The sequence below is a fragment of the Sturnira hondurensis genome, unplaced genomic scaffold (assembly GCF_014824575.4).
Source record: "Sturnira hondurensis isolate 20B ecotype Veracruz unplaced genomic scaffold, ASM1482457v3 Scaffold0016617, whole genome shotgun sequence".
Classification (NCBI taxonomy): Eukaryota; Metazoa; Chordata; class Mammalia; order Chiroptera; family Phyllostomidae; genus Sturnira; species Sturnira hondurensis.
In genome coordinates this window covers 1,311,160-1,327,499 of record NW_028089248.1, presented here as the reverse complement: position 1 = coordinate 1,327,499, position 16,340 = coordinate 1,311,160, and the positions used below count along the sequence as shown (strand labels likewise).

At 44.5% G+C, this 16,340-nt stretch overlaps 1 protein-coding gene across 1 annotated transcript in view; it reads left to right on the top strand.

Moving 5' to 3' along the window:
* Positions 1–16,340, top strand: part of FTO (FTO alpha-ketoglutarate dependent dioxygenase) — a 315,956-nt gene that overhangs the window by 99,541 nt on the left and 200,075 nt on the right. The window contains exon 4 of the mRNA XM_037066304.1: positions 7,602–7,745. Coding sequence (XP_036922199.1) covers positions 7,602–7,745 — 144 coding nt within the window. The remainder of the gene's footprint in view (positions 1–7,601; positions 7,746–16,340) is intronic.

The following is a 16,340-nucleotide window of genomic DNA, read 5'->3' as shown; positions in this document are numbered from 1 at the left end:
AGCCGAACCTCTGTCCCCATTAAGCAGTGACTGTTCCTTCCTCCCCATCCCTGGGGTAACCGTTATTCTGCCTTCTGTCACTGTGTTTCCCACTGCTCTAGGGACCTCATGTAGGTGGGACCACACGGTATTTGTCCTTAAGTGTAGGAGCTATTTTACGCACCATAATGTATTCAGGGTCTACCTGTGGTGTAGCACATGTCAGAGTTTTACTTCTTTTTAACAATGAATAAAATTCCACTGTCTGTCTGGGTTCCCTTTTCTTTCTCCATTCGTCCATCGCTGGGCATCTGGTTTGTTTCCCTCTTTGGGCTGTAGGGAATAATGCTGCAGTGAGCGTCGTGCAAACATCTGTTTGAGCCCCTGGTTTTACTTCTTTCGTGTACTTAGTCTGAGATCTCCGGAGCAAGTGATAATCGTTTGTTTATTTTTTTGAGCAGCTCGAATATCCACGGTGATCACTCCCTTTTACATCCCACTTGTCTGCATCTGTACCGACACTTGTTTCTGCTTGTGCCTGTTTTGTTGTTAAGTAATAGCCATCCTGGTCCGCGTGAAGTCATTTCCACTGCCTTTCCCTAACGACTAATGATGCTGAGCATCTTTCATGTGCTCATTGGTCATTTGTTTATCTTCTTTGCAGAAAGATCTATTCAAGTCCTTTGCCCGTTGTTGGCCTTTTTTTTTTTTTAAATCGTTGCGTGTTAGGACTTCTTTATATCCTATGGATCTCAGTCTCTTATCAGATAAGTGAGTTGCAAATATTTTCTCCAAAAATTGGCTGAACTTTTAATGATGTATTAATGCAACGAGCAGGAGACAAGAGGACACACTGGAGTGGAACAAGCTTTATTGTCTATGACACAGGCGGGCAATTAAATCCCGCACGGTTGAATGACATCCTTCCTGTTGATATTAATTAGCCGTGGAACCTTAGGCAAGTTGCCTAAATTCTTCCGGACTCAATGTTCTCATTTGTAAGAGTGATAAGAACCCAGGGACTCCCACTTGAGGGACGCGAGGGTTAAACACCCGGGGAATGCTGAGAAGGTCGCTGTTCAGCGCCCAGTAAGTATTCAGTAAATGTTAAGTTTTTATTCAAATTACCTGTTTTGTGAAGCAAAAACAGCAGCGATCTGTGCCTTTTCTCTCCAGTTGCATTTCCTTGGGAGGCAACCTTCTTACTCTCTTCTCTCAGGCAATGCTTTGGAAAGAAAGCTTTGTACTTAGCATTGTTTGGGGCCACTGTTGATAGGCTTCCAAGGTGGAAAGTGAGGTGTGACTTTGTCCTCTTTGCCCTGCTGTCTCCTTTGCTAGGTGCGGAAATTTCGAGATCTCCACTGTCCTAACTTATCTTTATGCTGCCTCCACGTGCATATATGTTTTAGGTATACAGGTAGGAAGTACTTTTTTCCAGAACTTTCTACAGCGGGCACTGCCCCAGTATATTGAACCTTCCAGTGTTCATGTCTGGCTTTTCTTTATCCTTACTCTGTGACTATTTTTTTGGTTGCACTTTTCCTAATGTTTTATAATTTTTCATGATTTTTTTTTTTCACCCTCGATACTGGCACCTGGACACGCATACTTTTCAATGTGGCACTTTTTCTTGAATTACACTTTGTTAATTATTTCTTCCTCTTGAATTTTTTTCTCTCCTGTAGGATCCATATGTTTTGGTTGTTGAACCTCCTGGGCTGTTCCTCTAATTTTTAAAAATGTCTTCTCTTCTCTTCAGTGTTTTTGCATTTTTAAACCTGCTCTTGGAGAGATTTCCTTAACGTGATCTCCCAACGGGCCTCTTTTCCTTTTAAAATACTGAGATATAACAGGTTATGAATATACAGCTTGACGAACCGTCACAAAGTGAACATACCTGTCACCCAGATTAATAAAGAAAACATTAGCCCCCTCCCCCACCAATGCTCCCTTCCAAGTACTGTCCCCTGAGCAGTAAGCACGGCCTTGACTTGGGCCATCCGCTGGCTTTCCCCGTGTTTGATTTAGAAACAGTGGCTCGTGGAAGCCAGGGCTGGTGTCTTGCTTTTCTTTGTAATGGCAAATTAGTAAGCATTTCGAGCCCCAAATTAATAAGTGTTTTCTGTTCTTGAGTAGCTTCTGCCCGTCAACTACACAGTGCCCATTGTCCGATAACTCTTTGATTTCTGTGGCTCCTGTCTCTGCTTCGAGTTGGGATTCTTCCAATTTCCAATAGCAAATATCTAACCTCAACGGTTCTTAATCGGAAACGGTGAGGATTTGCCTCCCCGAATACTAAGACCAGCGGTCTCACCGGCTTCCCGCGGACCTTGTTCAGACAGCAGCAGTGGGGTGACTTTCCGGCCTCTGCCCTTCATCTTTCGGTTCTTCAGCTGTGCTTCCCTCTCCCGAGGCAAACCAACTTCTCACAACTGTTCCCAACGTGAGTGGACACACTCTCTTTTTTCAGGAGTTTGGGAAAGGAGAGGAACTCTGGATAAAGCTTTGCCTGAAGCTAGAGGAACAAATAATTACCCTGATCTTCTTTCTATGTTATTTACAATGGAAAAGTTACCTGTAAGTGTCCAGGTCTCCCCCTGCCGTCTCCTGGGGTAGCCCTGGGTTCTGTAGCCTCTATTGTTAGAAGCTCCGGTTTGGAGGAAGTATTGTTTGAGACGTATCTCTGCTTCCTTTCCTCATTTCCTATTTTACTTTAGATAATGCAGTGGTTTTGAAGCTTTGGTGAAGAGCCCCACCCAGATCAGTTTTTCTTTCTTTTCCTTACTTTCACTTTCCCCCCCCCACCAAGTCCATGAAAAAGGATGTAATGAGGTTCTCCCATTTATGTGAATATTTATATCTTAAAAAATTTTTTTTCAAGTGCTTAATCTTAAAAGAGCCAGACATCATGGCGAAGGGCTTTAGATTTTTCGGTAAGGAGTTTTCAGTATTTCTCCTGAAATCCCAGAAAACTCATAATTAACTTTGCAATTTATCTGCGTCAGGGGGCTGTGTGTGTCCTGCCTGCTTTTTTGGAGGCCTCTGAGAGCAGCTTCTAGTTGGAGATTCTGAGCTGGGACTGATCAGGTTTGCCCTCCAAACGTCCCTGAATTCTCTATTTTCTCAGACCATGCCCTCCCCAGTGGCTGAGGGAGCAGCAGGTGTGACTCCTGTGTCTTCCCACCCACAGGGGAGCATTTCTACCTTGTGGGACCCTCCCACGGAGGCCTGTCCTCGGCTAGTCTTCCTTTCCTAGGGATGGAGTCCCGCGCGAGGGTTTCCCAAACGTTCCTTGGCGTGGGCCGTTCGCCATTCCTTTGGAAACCTGTCCAGAAAGACTCTGCAGAGTCTGCCCACGGAAGCCTCTGCCTTCCAGACGGGTCATTCTGAGCCACGGTCTCGAGCGTCTGTCACTGTGCTCAGCAGATGTCTGGGTGCCTCATGTGGTTCACAAAGCCCTCCAGGTCCTGGCCCTCCCAGCTCTCTAGCCTCTTCTCTTGCAAATCCTTTCCATTCCGGTGACAGTCACTATTGCAACTCAGCATCGATTAGGTTTGTATGTACCCACCTGCCATTTCCCTCCTCATGTGTCTTCCCGACACTTCGCACCTGCCCATTTCACGTCCTCTTTCCATTAAAAAAAAAACCCCTCAAATAAACAGATTTGTGGGATCTAAAAACAAAGTAAACAGAACAAGCACAGACTCAGAAACAGAGACCAAAGGATAGACACCAGAGGGGAGGGGTGGAGGGATGGCTAAAAAGGGGGAGGGGGTTTATAGTCACTCATTTGTGATAAGTGTACACGGTGACAGATGGTTACTAAAATTAGTGGAGTGGTCACTATTTAAGGTATACCAATGTCAAATCACTATATTGTATGCCTGAAACCAATATAACCAATATAAGATTGAATATCAACTGTACTTAAATAAAAAGAATAAATTATAAAAAAAAGATTCTCCATCGCAAAATGCTGGAATGTCATAGGGCAGCCCTGGGCAGAGAAGGCATCATTAGGTTTCATATACCTGCTGACCATCTGCAGCTTCTGGACCTCTCCTGACACGGGCAGGAGGGGACCTGCCTGCTATTTAAGCTTCTCTAGGTGTGGAATTCAGGGAACAGGGAAAATAATTTGCAGGGCCAGAGTCTTAGAAATCTTAGTGCCTGGCCAAAGAAATGGGGCTATTTTTAATTGTGCGGTGATGATGGATATATACGTAAGTATCAGGGAACTTACGGACATGCAATATTAATGATGTATATTATTGAATATGGTACAAAAATTCAAGTGATGTGTTTTATTTGCTTAGAATGGTCATCTCTTCCTCATGCTCAGCCTTCCTTGTTTCCTGTGTAACAGTGGTTGCATGTAGCTTTAAAAATGTAAACAAAAAAGACTATACTTTCAGGGATCATTTCTATAGTTTGTTAAAAATGTAAACAAAATATTTGCTTGAATTTATCTTTTATTAAGTGGAACTAATTTTTTCTAAAAACTGTAGCGTAAAAATCAAATTAGTTAATTTAGGGGAGGTGAGTTTTAGACGTTTGAAACTTACATTTGAAGTTTGTGGGTTTTTTAAAAAAGATTTTATTTATTTATTTTTAGAGAGGGAAAGGGAGAGAAAAGGAGAGGACGAGAAACGTGAATGTGAGGTTGCCTCTTAAACGTCCTCTACTGGGGACCGGGCCCACAACCCAGGCATGGGCCCTGACTGGGAATCGAACTGGCAGCCCTTTGGTTCACAGGCTAGCACTCCATCCACTGAGCCACACCAGCCAGGGCGTCTTTATTTAGTTTTTGTATTTGGGCACATCATGTACCTCTGTAACGGTCTGGTTAGTGGGAGCTGGGGATGCACCAAACACGCTGAGACGCTGCAGTTCCATTCAGGGGTACGGAGGCATCCAGACAAGTAGGGGCCTATTGCTTCGGCCCGTGTCCAAAGTAACAGGAGGCAAGAGTCATCACTTGCACTTGCCGTAGATAACTGCAGGTTGATTTTATTGAGAAAGAGAGCAGCCCTATATACATACAATACAAAATTGATCAAACCTGCAGCTTCTCCACTCCCTACCCAATCCAAGAGGAAACGAAGCCTCAGCAGAACATTATTTTAATGAGCGCATTTCAGAGGTGCTGGGTCTGTGGGAGACATCAGGAAACACGGATCGCAATTACTGTCTCTGTTTGTCGTCCGGGACTCTATTGGTGCCACATTGAGGAGAGTGTTAGGATGCGTGTTAGAGGGGAAAGTGTTCAACCAGCCCGTTAGCCTGTAAAGGTGACCACTTACTAGAATCACCTTACTCAGTGGCATTAAGACCCCCTTTTAGAATCATTGTATTTGTAGTTTGACGTCATTTCTAAAGTCAAGTTACAGTTGATTTGCCCAGAGAGGGACATAGGGAAACATTTCTTAAGCTATTTCTATTGTTTTTTCATGTGTCATTTGACATGTCTGTTGTCCTTTGGGTCTCACCCCTGCACTCAGCCATGGAGTTCTCAGAAGAGTCAGGCTGGTGTGTCCTTCTTGAAATATTCTATGTACGTGCACACACATGCGTGTGTATGTTTGTGTTCTTCACACAAATTAGAGCCTATGAGTTTGTCTCTCTTAAAAATGTATCAGGTAGTTTTTTATTGTCTGGACATAGCACAATTGATTCAACCAGAAACTTACGATGAGTGTTTAGGTTATTTCCGATATTTTGTTCTTATAAACAGTGCTGCAAGACACATATATCCTTGTTCAAAAGTCATTTTGCAACCTCTGCAAGTAGACATCTTAGTACATTCATAAAAGTGAAATTGTGGAATTCCTCTAAGGTCAAAGGGCTTGTGCGTTTGTCATTTTGATAGGTGCTGTGAAATTGTCCATCACAGAGATTCCGAGTGTGCGAGTTCACTAACCCCACACTTTATCAATGTGTGTGATATTTTCTGCTCTAATAGGTGAAAAAGATCTGTCGTGGCTTTAACGTGAATGTATGTGAGTAAGTTGGAACATCTTTTTTATGTTTACAAACTCATTTTGTCTCCCTTTATGTGTTTTACCTTCATAACGTTGCCCAGGATTCTATTTGATGGTTGCTGTTAAATCTGTGGATGTGGAGAGAGCTGGTGATGCTTATTTATGCCTTCATGTGAGCAGTGTAGTCAGCTTGCCCAGTTACCCACCCCATTCACCCAGAAATCAGGCCTGGTGGTGTTTTTATTGTGCTTGTGTCAAATTTGTAGATGAATTTAGGGAGAACTGACATTTCCATGATGCTGAGTCTTATTTCCCCAGAAAATAATATGTCATTATCTTTGTTTAAATATTCTTTTGTGTCCTTCAATAATATTTTAAAGTTTTACTTCATAGAGACAATGCACATGTAAGAATCTTACTAGGTATTTTTGTATGCATACTTTTATAGCTAGCATTTTCTTAATTCACCTTTTTCTTGGGATATGTTTTTCCTGGTTGATTTGCAGATAAATAATCATATCATTTGCAAAAGAATCTTTCCCTTGTTAAAACATCTTTTACCTCTTTTTGTGTCCGAGTAGGACCCCTCTGACATACCAGTCCAGGGGGCCATTCCTTCCAGAGTCATGGAGAGTCATGGTGGTGAGTCACCCCCATTATGAGTCATGGTGGTGACAGAGACATCGTGTTCTAATCCCTAAGTTTGGGAATATTCCTCATCTTTCCCTATGAGAATATGATGCTGGCTTTTGGGGGAGTAGATGTGTATTTTACCATTTTAAGGAACTAGCCACCTATATCTCTTTTATTGAGATTTTCTTTATGAAAAGGTATATTTTGTTGAGTACTTGAGTGTATATCTGGTGACTCGTGTTTTTTTTCATTTATGAATATGATTAATTTTAGGTATAAATGTTTGTTCACTGAACCGTCCTCGTATTCTTGGAATACGTTCTACATGGTGGTACACTGTTACTCTTTTACTGGGCTGCCGGATCCGAATTCTGTTTGCTTCTATTGTATTTAGGCGTTTTGCCTTGATGTTTTCAGATGTGAGAGACTGGTTGTGTAAGTGCATTTGTTTGTGTCTTTGTGTGTGCACGTGGGTCGTATGTGTTTTCTTTTTGGATTTTGATACATACTATTCTATCTGCACAAAAAGAATTTGGGAACTTTTTCTATGCTCTTAAGCAACTTAAAGGGTATTGAAATTACTCACTTTTTAATCGTACGGTAGTATTCTCCTCTGTCTTATAATTCTCTTGGCCTGTGTTTTCCTGGGTGATACTTCTTTGACATCTTCTATATCTTCTGTGGCTTGTTTAGCTATTCTATCTCTTCTGGGGTGGATTTGGTTCTTAATACAGTCCTAGAAACCAGCCATTTAATCTAGATTTTTCTAATTTATTTGCATGGAATTTAACAAAATAATACTTTTTCCCTGGATAACAGGGTATTTCCTCAACATGTTAAAATTTTTTGATTAAAAATAAATGTTAAAAATATTCTAAAGACTTGTAAAAAATATGTTATGAAAGGACTGGATTTCTGTTAAAATTTCAGTGATTCCTGAGGTGAGCCTTGTGGCCCTAGGATTCGAGCTGCACCCCTTTCTGTCTGATGCCCTCTCCTCTTCCATAGGTCCCGAGGAGGAAAGCGAGGAGGACCCTCAGCTCGAAGGCCGAGACCCTGACACTTGGCACGTGGGCTTCAAGATCTCCTGGGACATCGAGACGCCTGGCTTGGCCATCCCCCTTCACCAAGGAGACTGCTACTTCATGCTGGGTAATTCAGAGGATCAAAACCCTCTGTCGATGCTCTGTTGTCTAAGTGTTACCTTACTGGGTACATATTTTGAATATGTCTTTTGAAGTACGCTTTTCAAGTTTTTTACAGGGATAAGGAAAACTTAGACATGTGCCTGGTTTGTTTGCTTTTTTGAGACATGGCTCCTTTTTGGAAGTTACTTTTCATCCTCAGTGTTTCCGGAGTTCTGCAGATGTTCTAGACAATTTTCAGGGATCCTCATCGGAGCCACGGAATCATCCAAATCAACTTATCGCCGTGAGGTTTTAAAAGTGTTGCCCCGTCTCTGTAAGTTCTTGGTGGGGACGTGCCTTTTCTCCCCCAGCATTGTATTTGGTTTCTTCCCTGGAGCCGCCTACCCGACCGTGAGCACGTGTTCTCCCGGAAGCCCTGTGTCTGCGGAGGTTAAGTGAACCCAAGCTGTGCGGGGTGCAAAGCTTCCTTTTTCCTTCTTTGATCCAAGTGTCGTGTTTTGTTTGTGGGGGTTCGGCTTGTTTTCCAGGGTACAGTGTTTTGTTATTACCCCAGAAGCCTCTCAGGGTTTATTGTCTCCTTGGCTGTGGCTCCTGACCGTTGGGGTCTGTCTCACTCTTACCTGCTTCGGGGGGCGCTACTCATGTGCTGGTTGTAGAGCCAGGATGCACCAAGGCTCCGACCCAGTATTTGTGATGAAATTATTTCCCAATCAAGTATGCGTAGCGTATGTTCTGCATGCGGCATAAGGTTCTAGAGGAGATTCTGGGGATGGATGAACCTCGGTCCTCGCCTTGGAGGAATTCGGATTTCACGATAGCTCTCTGGGCCATTACCTCATTAGGTATTTTCCACCTCTCAGTCATTCGTACCAGCTTCGAGCTTCTGGCCGTATCCACTTGTTTTTATTGTAATTGAATATTTTAAATGGACAACCAGTATCACTTGGTGCAACTAGAAAGTTTTATAAATTGGTCAAGTAAAACAGTATTAAGGGTCTACTACTTTTTTCCCCCCTCAAGACCCTGAGTCTGGGTCCAGTTCTGTCTTTGTTAAAAGGGAGATTAGTAACTCTTAGGAATGAACTGTGTAATGGCGCCTCTCCCAGACTTTCTCTGTGATGTCAGCAGGGAGATGGGGAGATCATTTTGTAGGAAATGAGCTTCTCACGGTGGGATTCCCTGGTACTTACTGTCGTGCCTCTTAAACTCTCCTGGGCTGATTCCTGCATCTGTCGAACACGGATCTCGGTAAGCCCCAGATCTCTGACCTTCCATTTGCACGTCACTTTACAGTTTACAAATCAGTTTCATGTAAGCATCCCGTTCAGTCCCCACACAGCCTCGTTGGGGGGGGGGGATGCTGCAGAATCTTTTCTCTCCTTAAGTAATTTGTCTACGGTCACTCCATCACGCTGAGGCAGACCGGGGACCAAGATGGGTTTCAGGTTTCACGTACAGATGGTCCCTGACTCACCGTCGTTTGACTTCAGGTTTTGTTTTGCCTTTACGATAATAAGAAAGCAATAAACATTCTTCCGTAGAAATCACACTTGGAATTTTGCATGATGGTCTCGTCCTAGGCTAGCGATACGCAGTGCTGTCCTCTTTCACGATGCCGGGCAGCACGCCGATTTTGGCCGACGTGTGGCCACCCTAAGTGTTCCGAGCATGTCGAAAGTAGGCCAGCCTAGGCTACGATGTTCAGCAGGTGAGGTGTTTGAAATGCTTTTTTGATGCACAGTAGTTTCAACGTACATGGGTTTTTCCAGAGGGAACCCATCATAAGCTAAGGAGCACCTGCGCGGTGCTTTCTCTGCTCTGAAACAGACCATTTAGACTTGAACCCAATACACTGGAACCTCCGCGTGGGGATCCTTGTAGGGTCATGTTCGTATCTCCCCCTGCCTGTCCTCTGCTTGCCTCAGGAATGCAGTTTTCTAATGAAGTCTCTGCCCCATCGCTGAGTACCATGTGCAGGTAAACAGATTATTATTTCATTTTTAATGTACCAACCTGATATGGATATTTATTCAATACCTTGAGTATAAATAGGTATTAATTTCAGCCAATAAAACCACTTTCCTTTGGGTAATTTGTTCAGGAGTGTCTATTAGCAATTTGCATCTTTAAAAGAAATGATTTAGAAGGATACCATTTTTTAAAAGACTTTACTTATTTATTTTTAGAGGGGAGGGAAGGAAAGAGGGAGAAAAATATCATTGTATGGTTGCCTCTTGTGCGTCCCCTGCTGGGAACTGGCCTGCAACCCAGGCATGTGCCCTGACTGGGAATCAAACCACGATTCCTTTGGTTCGTAGGCCCACGCTCAATCCACCGAGCTATGCCAGCCAGGGCAGAATGATGCCATTTTAATAGCTTTATTAATTCTCTGTTCATTGAAGTAGTAAATACACATTGTAAAAGTTCAGCTATCTTCCACTTACTTATTCATATCTCATGTGTCCTCTTCTGATTGAAAAAGCAATCTATTCCCGTTCTAGAGAAAAGAAACTCTGAAAAGTATGCAATGGAAGAAGATGAAAAACATCAGGTTCATGCTTGTTTCAGGATATTCTTTTTAAGTCTTTTTTCCGCACACACTCGTGTCTGGAATGATAGCAGTGTATGCGTCACAACGCCCTTTACTGCGACTGACGGCAAGCCACGCATTCTTTTAATCCTTGCAGCAACCCTAGGAAGTAGGTCTTAGCTGTGCTGCCAAGGAAAAAAGTAAGGTTAGGGTGATGTAGTTGCTTTGCCATGGTTACACAGCTAGTAGGCCTGGGTTGGAACTGGCCGTCTCTCCCCGACCCCGGGCTCTGCCACCGCGTGTCGGGCCACCCCTCCTCCAGACTCGGGCGCTGACCCCTGCTCTGGGCTCCGTGCCCTCCTCTCCCTCCCTCAGCACGACGTCCTGCCTAAAGGGCTCCAAAACTAGGTTGTCCCAAAAGGGAAGAGAAGACGATGAGAGGCCATCTGCTCCTTTCTTTTTCATTTCTTTTTAAAGTTACGTATATTCTTGCCTTAGAAATGGGTGAATAGTGACAATATTGAATCATTACGTTGTCCTTTTGGGTTTTGTGTTATAGCGCCTATACATTTGAAGTATGCATCGGCCCCTTTAGCTACTGTAGGCGAGAAACAGGGGAAGTGAGTATTATTTTATGGGAACTGATAGCCAAGCTATAATATCTCTTCCTGATTTCCCAAATCTTGCCTTCAGTTGCAGGGAAGATAGCTGGTAGCCCGCCGAGCAGGCCAAGCCCAGCACAGCGTGCCTTAGATTTGCATCCAGAATCTATTTTCTCATTAAGATGTCATATTGGATTTCTAAACAGAGTTTTCCTTCACTTCCTCTTAAAAACTAACAAACAAACAAACAAAAGCAACCACGGTCAAATGCTCCCTCTGCACTGTTTGCAAATCCACGCACTATCAGGGGCCCTAAGAGGGACCTCGGCCTTGCACTGATATCTGAAATCTGAACTTCATAGCACTTAAAAAGGGAAACAGTTTAGCTCAATTTATAATAATATATTGGTCTGCAGAGGAAGTGTGGGCTGAGCCCTGCTGTCTCAAGTCAATACTCGGGGGGGGGGGGTCTGATGGGGAGTGCGTCGGGGGCCTGCAATAAATCCAGCGCCCGTGCGAGGGAAGGCCCTGCCCACGGTGCCCGAGGACACGCTTAACTGGAGTTGTCACGGTCTGACTTTGAAATCGGAATCTTGGCCCTAATCTCAGAGTGAGACATGACCAGATTTGCAAACAGATTTACAGTTTTCACTAATTTTCCAACCAGCACTTCAAAACACACTTAGGGGAGAAAAAAAAATAGATTCTGGTCTTTTTCAGAGTAGGATGATTTACTTTGCCACAGATGTTTCCCATACACTGAATGTCACCTGGGATGTAGGGACTTAGAAGCGACTCGGGGACAGACTGTAGGTTTGTGTTTTGTGGAACAGATTATACACTTCAGGGGACATTGACCCCATTGTGTTTATTAACCAGGGGCCTGGCATGGAGGTGGCATGTTTCAGGACAGAGGTGTGTGCTTGGTAAATAATTGGGGCGAACCTCCTCCTCCTCTCCTTAATTTATTGTTATTCCCTTTTACACGTGACTCTTTGTAGCTCCCTTCTGTCTTGTCTCTACTGGTGTTTCCTTAAATCCAGCTGAATCCCTTTTTCAAATATCTGTTACTGTAACGATCAGCTACTTCAAAGCTTCAGCTGCCCAGTAAAAATCCCATGCAAGAAAAAAAAGAGAGAAAAAACAACAATGTCAGTTGAAATTCATAGTCTTTCTGTTTTGGGCTTCGTGTTCCCTCACCAACAGTTTGGGGTAAGCTATTGAAAAAGCCACGCGGTTTTCCATCAGGGAACTGGGTTTAGACTCACCGTCTGCAGGGTGGGCGCCGTTAGCCCCTCTCGGAGTTCCTACCCCTGCTCCCCAAACCAGTGGTCCTCACTTCCAGGTTACTATGAGACTAAGTGAAATGTACAGAACAGCGCTTTGCATACTACGATTTGAATGTGGGGCCTCGGGAAGACTGGGACCTTGGAGAACCAGAGAGGCAAGTGGGTGGCCTAAGGGGGCGGAACGTTCTTCTCATCCTTCTCCCCACCCTGAGTTTCGCCAGCTTCGCGCCTTGCTTTTCCACGTGCACATGTTCCGAGCACCCAAAGGAACCCCAGGAAGGAGAAGTTACCAGTCGCCACTGGCGGGAGGGAAGTCCACGTGTGGCCACTGTTGCATCGGAGCTCTGTGGGGACCACGGTCTTCCCTGGGTAGAGGCTGAGTTGATGCCTGGAGCCTGGGCGGGAGTTTCTGATGAATGGGGTTTCCATCCTTGCTCCTTTGGTGGCTCAGAGCAGCAGGCCCTGGCCTGTGCCAGAACCTGGAAGGGCGCCCTGCAGGGCATTGGGGGCGCCCTGGGTGGGGTGTGCCGCCCTGTGAGCAGGGAGAACCGAGGCCCCTGGGAGCTTAGCATCTCTGTCTCCGCTGAGGCCCCTCTGGGGCTTTGTTCAGAGGCTGCGGCATCTTAGTCTTTTCCTTCGGGTGTCCCTTGGTCCCGCCCCTGCTTACACATTTTATTGGAAGGCAAAGGCTTGTGTTATTTTTTCCCTCTGACCCCATTCCCGTCCTCTCCCCAGCCTCTGACTGACCAACTGAAGTAAAAAAGTGCCTATAATTTACAGCTTAATCATAAATTCTAAATAATTACACTTTATTACCTCTCCTGGGTCTTGAAACGCAGGCGCAGTGTTCCGCTCCCTGCCGGAGCGAGGGAATAACACAGCAGCAGCCGTAAATTATAACTCGGGCCGTCTTGGGGAAGCCGGAGGAATCGCCGTCTGGGTGGAAAGTGCTCGAACAGCCAAAGGAGCACCTGTCATGTTAGTTTTCACTCTGAAAAGCGGAGACACCACGGGGCTGTCCTGGCCGCTTGTCCCGGGTGACCTCCTGCCACCCTGCCTGGCTCCGCAGCAGCCGCAGCCTTCGCCCCCTGCTCCTCGCTCTCCGCAGGGTTGGGGCTGCGGCCCCCCTCCGAAACTCTCTCTTTAAAATATGCCCCCAAGGGCTGACAGCTCTGCACAGTGTGCCTTTGGGCTGGATGCCTGATTTTTCTGTACTCAGTGGAATTCGGGAGAGGGCCCGGTTTGTGGAAAAGGCTCTGAGGATAGGAAGCCCAGCTCCTTCCCAGGCGTTTGAAAGGATTCTCCCACCTCCTGCACTTTCTTATCCTAGCCCATCTTTTTGCTGTTTCCGTTTTCATCTTGGACTTTGAGTGCCTGCTGAGGGCCAGGCCCTGTGCCGGACGCTGGGATATATTTTATTTTTCAAAGCAGGCCCGTCAGGTCCCCACTGTCTCCCTGGAAAGGAAAACAGATAGGACAGACGGCTCACATGGACGTGGTTACTCTCAGGGCCGTGAAAATGCTCTGAAGTTGCTTGGTGGTGATGGCGGCGCAGTCCTGCGAACACGCTAAAAAATTCGGTGAATTATGTACTTGCAATGAGGGGATTGTTCGGCGGGTGAATTATATCCCAATAAAGCTCTCTTTTGCGAAAAGGAAATTGAGGCTTAGAGAGGTGAAATGACTTGTTCAAAGTAAGTGACTAGGAAAGCTGGAGGTGGAACCCAGGCTTTTCTGGGGCCAAGCTCTTCCTCCTTCCACAGGACCCTGCTAGCTCTATTAACTATGCCATCACAGAATCTTTTTCCTTTAAAAAAGTAGGGGAAAAAAATTGAACAACTGATGTCAGATGAGGACACGGTTTTCTCATTGTGAAGGATTCCAACAAGATTGAACTACAGAGAATAAAGTGTGGAAGTATTTTGTTACCCTTCTCCCCTATGTGGTCCTTCTATAACTGGTAAGATACATGTGGTTATGCTAATATATTTACATATATGTTGCTGCTTTTTAAAAAAGAACTTTGTTATATATGTTACCACAGCACCTGCTTTTTTTTTCTTTACTTAATAAAATGTCCTGGAGATCGTTTCCTCTCCATACCTCATTCAGAGTATTGTTGGTATTACAAAAACCAACAATAATACCAAAAATAATGCATGCACTAGGAAAAACACACAGTCGAGGATGATCTAAAACAGACAGCGACGAACTCTTTGCGCCTAAAGCCAAGTTCCATTCTTGGAAGTAACTGCGTTTCGCTGTGTTTGCATTTTATTCTTTCAATGGCCACCTCCTTAACTCTGAAACATACGCCCAATGCTTCCGTTTCTTCCCCCGGTGGCTCTGAACACCGTCAGTTTCTCCAGGAAGGGGAATGTGAGATTGGCTCCCGTACACCGTCTCCTGCTGTTGCTGACGCTTGCTAGTTCACATTTGCTCTTTTTTTCTTAATCGATTACCTTTATAACCAATATATAGATTCTCTCTTGACTTTCGGTATGTGTGATAATTAAAGTTCTTTCTCAGCCATATCATTACTTTTACATTTTTGACGTTGATAATGTTTATATGCTAATCTGTCATTTTGATGAGACTGTCTCGCTTTCTCTGCACGTTGATTCTGAAATTTGAAAGCCAGTACATAACTGGGCTTATGTGTGTGTTACTTATTGCAGAACCAAATACAGGGACGGGATCCGTTAGTAGGAGACATAATCCACTATAATCACTACCTGAGTCAGTTGCAGGGGAATGTCACTGATGTCGGGTCCAGACTTTGTCCTTCATCAAAGGCTCAGAATAATCATGCTGCACTTGAACTTGCTTTGTATTTGAACCGTGACTTTCTTGTGCAGCTCCCTCTTCCCCTGGAATTCATAAATACTTTTCTTTATTCTTATTGATAGAAGGATCATGCTGGAGTGATGGCTCTGTGTCACTGGGTGTTTTATCGTACTGCTTAATTAATGTTGGGATAAGTACTGGGTGCTGCAGACCTAATGGGCACGCTGAGATTTCTTCTCAGGGCACTCCTTACCTAATTCCACTTTTATGTGGGTCCCCTGTCTGCCTGTTTCTTGGAATTTTCTAAAAATGCCTTCTACACACTGTATTTTGTGTTTCTAAAAATCTATAACCTCTACAGCACCTAACACAGTGCTTTAAATGTGGTAGGTGCTTTAATGAATAATTATTGAGTTAATGAGTGAAGACTTGAACCAAGAATTAGCTTCTTTAAAAAAGTTTTTATGGCACTATGACTTGGCCATATAGACTGGAGAAAATATTTATCCTGTCTTTGAAAGCTCCTTTCTGGAAAAGGTTCTGAAGTCCTTCCCCCAAACAGGTGGCCATTCACCTCCTGCTTGGGGATCTCCAGAGATGCCCTTGGAGTCTTCAGTCACTGATGCTTCCAATTCTTTCTATCCAGTCCAAATACACGTGTGGCGTCCCAGAATTTGTCAAATCGACACAGTGTGTGGATCAGTCTGTACATCCTCTTCCACATCTTTTATGAGAAAACCAGCAAAGGTAACAGAAATGTGTCGATTTCTTTGACGCTGAGGATGCTGCATTACTGTGAGTGTGAGACCCTTTCACTCTCTTGGTTCATTCAGAGTCTTGCTGTATCGGGATAATTCTGCCCCTGGCTTAGGTGGCTGGGTGTTTTCCTTGGGTGGGCAGCCTTCACACGTTCTCTCTGGCCCTCTGCCTGTGTAACTCCTAAAAGCACGAGCTGTGGAAGGTGATTTTTCAGGCTTGTATTTTGATTGCATATCCTGTGTTTATTCTTTGTCATAAAGACAGTGGAAGATTGACGACAAATGCAGCTTAAAAATAATTAATCCTTATTGAAGGTTTGAACCCAGGACTAGACCAGGAACGACTCTGACTTTTCTAAATCAGCTAGTCCCTGTCGCATATTTTGCGGCCAGGCTATCTACCCCATGATGGATGACTCATTAATGGGAACTTACCACCTCTGGGGAGAGAACATCCTTTTTTTTTCCCTCCCTGGGCTTCAGCTGGAAGCCATAGACACCTTCTTCAATTGCCAGTGGGGAATTAGATGTGAGACAGAAGTGAATAAAGAGGAAGTTGGGAGGCATAGGAAGGAACAATTTAGAGTCTTAGGTAGCTGCTTCTGGTCCATTCACTGACTTATTCAGAAGAGT